The sequence below is a fragment of the Mesitornis unicolor genome, unplaced genomic scaffold (genome assembly GCF_000695765.1).
Source record: "Mesitornis unicolor isolate BGI_N332 unplaced genomic scaffold, ASM69576v1 scaffold12925, whole genome shotgun sequence".
NCBI classification, from domain to species: domain Eukaryota; kingdom Metazoa; phylum Chordata; class Aves; order Mesitornithiformes; family Mesitornithidae; genus Mesitornis; species Mesitornis unicolor.
The window spans coordinates 64732-74353 of NW_010186330.1; the positions used below are offsets into that span (position 1 = coordinate 64732).

At 42.0% G+C, this 9622-nt stretch overlaps 1 protein-coding gene across 1 annotated transcript in view; it reads left to right on the top strand.

The window, feature by feature from the left end:
* Positions 1–9622, top strand: part of ADARB2 (adenosine deaminase, RNA-specific, B2 (non-functional)) — a 105507-nt gene that overhangs the window by 3412 nt on the left and 92473 nt on the right. The window contains exon 2 of the mRNA XM_010185123.1: positions 5500–6407. Within this exon, the coding sequence (XP_010183425.1) occupies positions 5500–6407 (908 nt within the window). The remainder of the gene's footprint in view (positions 1–5499; positions 6408–9622) is intronic.

Genomic DNA, 9622 nt, shown 5'->3' on the forward strand with positions numbered 1-9622 from the left:
AAGACCATGGCAGGTTTCCCTTAAGCAGACTTCATTCAAGAATGTTTAAAAATAAACATGTGTCTTTTCATGTAAGAGCGAAAGGAGTACCTAGTCTAGGTGATCCTGCTCTGGCAGGGGAGTTGGACTGGATGATCTTTCGAGGTCCCTTCCAACTCCTAATATTCTGTGAATAACTTCTGTTGTTAGCTACAAGTTTATTATTCTGAAGTTAAGAATACAAACCTAAAAATCCCTACCAGAAGATTTCCTAGTCCTCTGTTATGGGTTCAATACACTTATGAAAACATCTTCTTCCTTGCAAGAGGAGACTGCCCTACATTGCATTTGATGTAGTATCTGATCTTGAACAAAGGGACCATGGCTCTGGCTCCTGGGTTCATACCTATTGCTTCTGATGTAAAATTTTTCACTTTCAAATATGCCAGGAATTATGAAGGTCAATCCTTCTACCCTCTGCAGTCGACGTGATGTAGATGGACAGCAAAAATGTACTCTACATAACCAGGTCAAACAGGGGTTAGATATTAAAACGCAGAAAAATAAAATTTAACTCCTACCTGTATTGTTGAAAATACATTGGTAGCAATCTGGTGTTTGCTAAACATTTCTAAAGGCAGTAACTTCCTGTGTCAGAGAGATCAGTTGAATCAGAAGTTTGCTGTACTACAGAGATTGCAAAATCTTTCTTTCAATATCATAGCTTTTCAGTAGTTATACCCCCTCTTGTAATTCAATAGTCAAAAGATGCCAGCCAAAATGAAGATGCCATCTACCACCTCTCCTTTCCCATCCTCCCTGGAAGTTGGCTTGGCAGCAGAATAACCTTCAACAGGAACAATGTTATCTCTTCAAATGTAGCGTGGCGTATCGGATGGCTAGTTCTGCAGAGCCCTTATGACCCAGAGACATAGGCAGCGTCGTTATTAGTGATGCATTATAGTTCTGAAAAGCTCTTGATGATGCAGACTCTCTAGGTTAACTCTGCTGCTCATAATGACCAAAAGGAGAAAAACATGAGAGAGCAGACAGAAGATTGAGGAATAGTGCATAAATAAATATATTTCACTAACTGCTCTCCACTCTCCCATTCAATTACTGAAACAAATACAAGTTTGCAAAGTCTCCTCTTCCTTGTGAAGCTGCAAATATAAATGAATAAAGTTATCTGAGGAGATATTGCAGTGCAGAGATGGGGTTTTTTTAGAAATATTAGACAATAAATTAGAAACGATCGGAAAAAAAATTTCTTCTTCTTTTTCAACTCCTTCCCCTTACAATTTTCTTCTTCTCCAACCTTTCATCATAGGAGAACCATATTTTGTTATCTTTTTTTTTTATAAATGTAGAGAATGTGTTTTGGGAACTCAAGAGCAAAGACATTATGAGAGATAACAGGACTGAAAATGATCCACAGTTTTGCATTTTCCCTGTGTGCATCCTCCGACTTACCCCTTTCCTTTTAGTGCTTTTCATTTCTCAAATTGCTTGTGATTGTTCTATTACAGCTGCTTACAGTATTTATCTTACATAGTTTGGTGTCATTTGCCTGCTTTGTCTGATTTTCACAATAGAAGTACATGTGCCACCATTAGAGAGGTAATCTTATGTCTGCCACACAGAGGTCTCATAAAAGACACATTTCAAAGAGCTTCTATTTCAAAGATACCTGGAAGTATAAAGTAATTTTGCATTGCCCAGCGGCTGCCAGGCTTCACACAAGTCCCTCCAGCTCGCAGGCTCTCTGAGGCACTCACTGGGTTTAGGCTGCCTCTGATTGACGTGCCATGGCGACTTTTGGCCTGCTGCAGCTCTCACTGAGGTCCGTGAAGAACTAAGCTATTCCCTGGTGTCTGAGGATCAGGTCCTCTAGAAATCTGGTTGGCTGTGAGAATACTTGCATGGATTTCCTTCGCTGTGACTAGGCCAAAACATAGCACAAGTACAGGCACATCACCTTTGTGCACATCCGATGCTGTCCGCGTATCTTTTGTGCCTGATCTCTGGAAGTCTTACACTTGCATCTCTGCATTTTTTCACTACATCAGTGCAAACTCCCTGTTGGTCAAAACCTGGACTAGACCACTTCATGGACAGAAATTAAGAGTAAAAAGTAATGTTTATTTTATTTTACCATTTTTCAGTTAACCATTTGTCCTGGTTTGAGCTAAATAGAACTAACTTTTTTCTATTTAGTGATTTTACTTTTCAGCTCAGTCTCTTTTAAGTGACTGAACTTGCTGAAAACTAGCAGCATGTTTTTCCCAAACAGCGCTGCTAGAAGATATGCTCAAGGTCAATTGTCTCATCATGGGTGCTGTGTCTGTACCTACTGGGGGGAAGTGGATCCAAAATGGACCAACTAGGTATTCCATCCCACATACGTCATACTCAGTATAAAAACTGAGAGATCACGAGAGTCTTGTTCCCTTTTCACCCTTCTTCCATCTTGGAGCCCTTCCATCTTGGACCCTTCCATCCATCTCGATCCTGCAGAGGCCGAGGCCTGAGCAGAACCCTGCTAGTTCGTCTGCCGCTGATCCTGATTTGTGTGTTCTGCATCCTGCTCCCACTGCTGCTGAGTTTGGTCTGGGACTTTTCCAGTGCCCAGCTCCGCAGAGCCTCTGGTGACATATTCGTCATTGGGGGGAGGGTAGAGGGAGGATTTTATATTGATTTTGTATATATTTGTACATATTTGTATATATTTCATTATTTTTTCCTATTTACAATATTATCCTGTAGTATTAGTATTATTGTTTCATTAAATCTGTTAGTTTATTTTCCAACCCATAAAGTCTCTCTCCCTTATTCTCTTTTCTCTTCCCTTCTGGGGGAATAGAGAGCGTCTGTCCAGGATTTAGTGGCCAGCCCAGCCCTAAACCACACCACCATTATGTTAGGGTGGGGGATTAAGGTAAGATGTTAAGGTCACACATTCTTATTCAGAAATCCGTGGTTCTCTGAATATGAAAGAAAAAAAACAGCTGGAAAAAACAATATGAATTATAAATACAAATAACTCCTTTGAGTTTTCCTATTCAGTGGTGCATAATCAATACAAATTCTTTTCAAACCTGAACATAGTGTGAAGCAAGAGCTATTTTTCTTTTCATGCTTCCTGACTACAATATCATTATGTACCATAATTGGCTCTGTAAAAACCTATTAGGTAAGATGAGAGAGGAGGTGTGAAATACAGAACCAATCCTGTTTCTTGCTAAAAAGTATGTCTGAGTCAAAATATTTTACCTTTATTTTAAAAAATGCACACAACCAAAGAGGTGCATTCCAAGTGCGATGGAAACATAGAAATGGTCATGGTGGAAAATGGTTGGCCAAAGTCACTGCCAGGGTAAATAGAGCAAACTTAAAGTTGCCCCCCTCAGATCAGAGCTTCCATAAATAGAGTTGTGAACTCAATGAGAAAAGACCACATTATCCTTGTGTCTTAGTTAACCTGACCTTTTAAATGTCTTATTTTCAGAGAGGCTGGTTTGAAGATGTCACATTTTATACAGCTGAATGCCATATGATGAAACTTTTCTTTTTCAATTATGTATTTCTTTTTCTTTCTTCCCTCACCTGTCTCCATTCTCTCTCCTTAGCTTCAGAAAGTAAAAATTAACTAGTCAGTAAGACCTTAATTTGTCAGTTCACATTCTGCCTTGGCAAAGCGCTAATAACTCTGCAAGTAACTTTGGTGAGACATAGACAAAGACTGGAAGCTTTTATTTTTGTGTGTGCTGAAGGGTTTTCAGGAAAGGGAGCTGAAAGACTCAGTCCTGCAAATGGGCTCCCACACATGCCATGATTTTTACTCATGACCAAGCAGTGTGCTGCTTTCTGTTGAACAGCTTGCATGAGTGCAGACTTACTGCTTGGATGGGAAAAAGTCTTCTGATATTTAATACAAGTGCAACTCGTCAGAATATAAAGGATGTTTACTCATGAGGTTTGGTTCCACGCAAATCTCTGCAGGGTCCCGTGCATCTGTGAGCCCAGCCTAATACTGGGCTACAGAAAAGACAGACCGCTCCAGCAAAAGCTCCTTGAGGGGTAGCCAGCAGCTCACCCCTTACATCCTTGCAGCCAGCTTGTACATGAAGGTAGAGAGGAACCCAAACATGGCCATGGGCCCACAGAAAGTGAGAGGGCCATTCTCTGTCCTCTAAGGGTCACAGAGACCTTCTCTGTGCTTGGGACTCACACAGCCTGCACAGGTGGCGTGCTCATGTCTGACAGTAACAAACCACACTCAGTGCTGGTTGGAAAGCAGCAGGCAGCCAGGCAGGGCTCCATTTGGGAAGCGATCAGGTGCATCACTCCAGGGACGGGTTGCTTTGCAGGTTGGTCATGCTCCTGTTTACATCCTCCACTTTTCTCTGCCCTAAGCAATGCACAGAAGGACTGCAGGATGCATCAGAGATGCAATACATTTAAACAAACTGATCAGAAATGACAGAAACATTATAGCATGCTTATTTAGACATCAACAGATTTTCTGTCTCATTCAGGACATCAGTGAGATGAATCTCTGTCCTCAGTCATGTATCTGTGGTAGCAGAGAGCACTGCCTCACAGCATGGGTGCTGCACAAGGGTAGTTCAGAGCAATGTGTTGAGCATTGGAACAACGGAGCACTCCCTCCATCCCACTGTCACTTCATTCCCTTCCTGGTGCTCCTGGCAGCCACTCTCTCCCATTGCTTTTCTTTGACATAGATCATTCTTTACATCAGTAATTACTCCTGTCATGGTGCTCTGGCTTTTCCTAGTCTCCTTGAGGTTTATCTAGATATTTTTCAATATTACCTGTTGCTGATGCAGGAGCTGATAGTAGCTGCAATTGAATTTGACAGAATGACTCTCGCTTATTAAACTAGAATCTGAGTCCAGACTAAATTATTTCTTAAAATGCTAGGAAGGTCTGTCAGATCATTTCTTAGGCTGGATTCATGATGTTAGTAACACAGGAGCCTGGTGTGAGTAGAGCTGGTCAATGTATTCATTGCAAATAAATTATTCAATAAGTTTGCCCATGTTTGTGTTTGTGAATCATTTGTGAATCATTTCTGATTTCTAATAATGTGTTCATACACATTCACCCACATGGATTATAAAACAAATGTCAGCCTAAGGGAACTTTGCAAACTATTCACTTTTTACCAGTAATTATCCAGCATGAATGCAGTAGTTCATTTAAGTCACATGGCATCAGTTATGCTTCATCTTTGAATGATGTAATCTTTTTTAAAACAGGAGGCTAGTGACTAGTAGAGTAAAACTTTAGGGAAAAGTAAACATTCAGGACATGGAAAAAATGTGTGCTATAAGTAATAAAACAGATATTTGGGGAAAACCCCCCAAAAGGGCAGAGCAAGGATATCTATCATTAACATTTTTTTCCTTTTTTGGCTCTTCTGCCAAGTCTAGGCATAATGTGAGTTACTATGATGACAACTGTAATGAGAGGGTTTTTTTCTTTCTTTACTGACAGGTACCAGCAGTGCAGAAGTAAAGGAAAATCGAAACATTGGCAACCTGGAGGATCATCCAATATCCTCTAATGAGAGGGCAAGAGGGGGAACACCTAGCAGTAAGAGAAAAAGACCTTTAGAGGAAGGCAATAATGGCCATTTCTGCAAACTCCAGCTCATCTGGAAGAAAGTCTCATGGTCAGTGACGCCAAAGAATGCTCTAGTTCAGCTACATGAACTCAAACCAGGTTTACAATACAAAATGGTTTCCCAGACGGGTCCAGTTCATGCTCCAGTCTTTGCTGTTGCTGTGGAAGTAAATGGACTTACATTTGAAGGCACAGGGCCCACAAAAAAGAAAGCCAAAATGCGTGCTGCGGAGCTGGCTCTGAAGTCATTCGTTCAGTTCCCCAATGCCTGCCAAGCTCACTTTGCCATGGGGAACTGCATCAACCCATCCACAGACTTTACTTCTGATCAGGCAGACTTTCCAGATACTCTGTTCAAGGAGTTTGAACCATCTACACACAGTGAGGACTTTTCAGTCTATAACCCCGTTAATAACGAATTGCTTTCCACCGCTTATCGACACGGGCGCTTACTTTGCCATACGCTGGACTTAATGGGCCACGGTAAGCAAAACAAGCACAAGATGGCATCCAAAGCGGAGAGCGAGAAGAACCCAGTGGTGCTGCTAAATGAGCTGCGGTCGGGCCTGCGGTACGTCTGCCTGTCAGAGACTGTGGAGAAGCAGCATATCAAGAGTTTTGTGATGGCGGTGCGAGTGGACGGGAGAACATTTGAAGGCTCAGGACGTAGCAAGAAGCTGGCCAAGGGTCAAGCAGCGCAGGCGGCCCTGCAGGCCCTCTTTAACATTCGGCTGCCCAGCCACATTCCCAGCAGGAGTAAATGTCACCATTTGCCACAGGTGAGAGCTCCTGGGTAGCCACCACCACGTTGGAGGAACTCTTTTGATGAATGGGATTGGTATTGCTGTAGCTGTTGTTCTACCAGATGGTTCCTCTGATGTGATAGCAAGTGCCATGCCACAGAATAGCTCTTTTCTCATAGAAAAAGCCAGATGCCACAGGCAAAAACTTGGCAATCATATCCTGAAACCATTGCATACAATTTGCAACCCTTTCCATAGGAGGCATAGATGAGAGGACAAAATGTAGGGTGCAATACCAACATTTCAATTTGCTAGAGATAATAACATAGACACAGGCAGAAAAATCAGATCATTCTATGGTACTGCATCTTTCTTGACAAAAAGAAGCTCATTAACAAAGGGATGACCCATATTCTCCTTTTAGAGTTAATTTTCTCTAAGGACAATGCCATTCAGAGGAGATAGCAATGACAAGGATTGTGCCTCTGTCAGCACAAACTCTCCAGACACTAGAAAAGTTAAAGATTTTTGTTTATTATAGGCTTACTTTTTGGGTTGGTGTTTTTGTTGTTGTTTTCAAATATGCTGCCAACAGCACAAAGGATAGTGAAGGCTCTGAGGTTTTCCTGGAGCAAATGTAGAGATTACTGCTGTATTCATACAGAAAATATAGAACTGAGGTACATACTTAGCACATCAAAATTTCATAGTTCGTCATATGCCAAAGGCTATCTTAGCATTACTCAGACTTATGTCGATTTTCTAAGTTCAAAGGAAGCCAGGATTTGCAGACATTGAGAAGCATTACATGGGTTCAAGTAATTTCTTGGTTTGTTGCACTATCATAAAAGGTTTGATCTACCAGCACCAGGAGCTGATCTACTGCTACAAAGCTCCCTTTATGACGGGAGCTGCTAACGTCCAGGATTTAATGCAAAGCACTGGGAGCATTAAGAGCCATTCTGCTGCTGGCTTGCTGTGACACCCTAGGCAAGTCATTTAAATCCAGTATGCCTGTAATAAAAATGAGCATATTATATGAAAGAACACTTCAAGATCCTTAAGTAGTGTGTAAATGCAAACTATTAGTAGCAATTCTCATTAACATTAGTAAAGATGTTCATTAGATGTTCAATGAGTTTGATAGGAGATGAATCCTATAGGTGACACGATTGCCTGCAGAACCCAGGAATTATATTTGGTGACCCAGAAGTTTCCTTCCTATGTTTCCAAAAAATAAAAATGAGAAATGTAACAAATCCCAATATATATCATAATGCTCCACCTCTTCTTTCTCATTCTGATTTGTAAACTCCATGAACCAGGGACAAAATAATAAAATTTAATAATAGCAGTGATCTTCACAGAGGGCTTTGCAGGCATTTTGGAAACCTTGGCCAAACTGGCAGTTCCATCCTCCCAGTACTCCACTGAAGTAAGAATAGAAATCTATGCTGTTTCCTGCCCAAATTAATTCTGGTAAAAAGTAGGTTCTTTTGATGAACAAACCTATCCCTGTCCGCAGAAGCCTAGCACTTGGATATAAAGAGGACTTTCTAATCCCATCTTGCTGGCTGCTTTGCGGCCCCCAGTGAACTTTGCTGGGTGGGTCTGCAGGTAAATACCATCCATTCATCAACCAATGGTTTGTCATGTTCTGAAACTGCACCACAAGTACCATTGCCTCAGTTCCTGAGCTCTCTGAAATATTCCCTGGTTGCTTGGCCTCACAATCATGTTCTCCTGAATATCACATCTTACCTGGTTCCTCAATTGTTTGCTAGGCAACACATTCTTCAGTGTATATTCCCTTTCTCATGGCCTTTTCCTCTTTCTGTAGACTTCTGCCCTCCTTATCTTCTTCTCCTTGCTGTTCTGGAAGTATAAATGTCAGGGAAAAGGTGTCACTGAACTTTCCCTGTCAGTATTTTTTGAGTGGTTATGTATTGTCCAACTAAAAGATTACTCAGGCACTTTTAATGCCAGCACTCAGCACAGTAATTGAGAGATAAGCCTCAACGCTGTTTTCTGCTGACCTCCTTACTACCTGCTTTCATCAGCAGACATAGCAGCTGTGACACAAAACCTGAGTTTGCGTTACTCAAGTCATAACCCAACTTCCACCAAAACAAACAGATATATTTCCATTGACTTCAGCTGGGCTATAGCTTAAGCATTAAATCCAGAAGCATCTTTACTTGTTCTTGCTGTATTTTGCAGTATCTCATCAAGTGGCTGTCTTTGCTAACTGCTTTGGTCAGCCTGCCTGGCTGTTTGGTCAGTCAAAGCAGCAGTCACTGTATTGGGGAGAATGTAGTTCTCACTGAGCTGTGGTCAGAGCCAGCTGCTCCAGAAGCTGTTTCAGGTCCCTTTTGTCTCCCTGATATTGTGAGGGTGACAGAGCACTGGACCAGGCTGCCCAGAGAGGTTGTGGAGTCTCTTTCTCTACAGACATTCAAAACCCGCTTGGATGCATTCCTGTGTGACCTAGTCTAGGTGATCCTGCTTTGGCAGGGACGATGGACTAGGTGACCTTCAGAAGTCCCTTCCTACCCCTACTATTCTGGGATTCTGCAATTGTGAAGCACATTTTCAAGGACACATTTCAAGCCTAGTTTTTAAAGCTATTCCTGCTTAGTAGGCTTAGCTTGGTTTGCAACTAAAAGTGTGTAAAGCAGGGCAGCACCCTGAAACCCAAACAGCTTAGGGATAGAATTTGAAATATCAGAGGGAGTTGATTTCATTACAAAATAAGGAGCAACTATTGTCCTATCCAGCCATTCACTCTTTTCATGTGCTTCATTGTATTTGTTAGGTTATCAGATAGCTAACTCACTGATAGTAGGGACAGGCAAACGAGATCAGCTGTAACAGTTTCACCTGCATTTTGAGTATTTTGTAGAATCCAGGAGTATGTTTACCTCTGTGGTTGTCCTTTACAAAGAGTATTCCAACTGTGCATGTCTATTCCAGTTCTCCTTGCAGGTATCAGTGGTGTTAGGAGGGCAGAATTTGGCTTTTCCTGATTACAGCCTGACTGGAAACCGGAAAAGCCAGAAATCTCACAATACCGGTAGTCCAGCTCTGCTGAGCTTATGGATTTCGCAGTGTCCAAGAAAGTGTCAGAAAAGTCCAGATGTCCTCATGAGCTGGGCCTCCTGACCGCTGACATTTCTGCCTTGCTCATCAGGGCTTCCAGGTGACCTAGCATCCCTTGGCCTGGGCCTGGGGCGTGCCCTCAGAGTGACAGA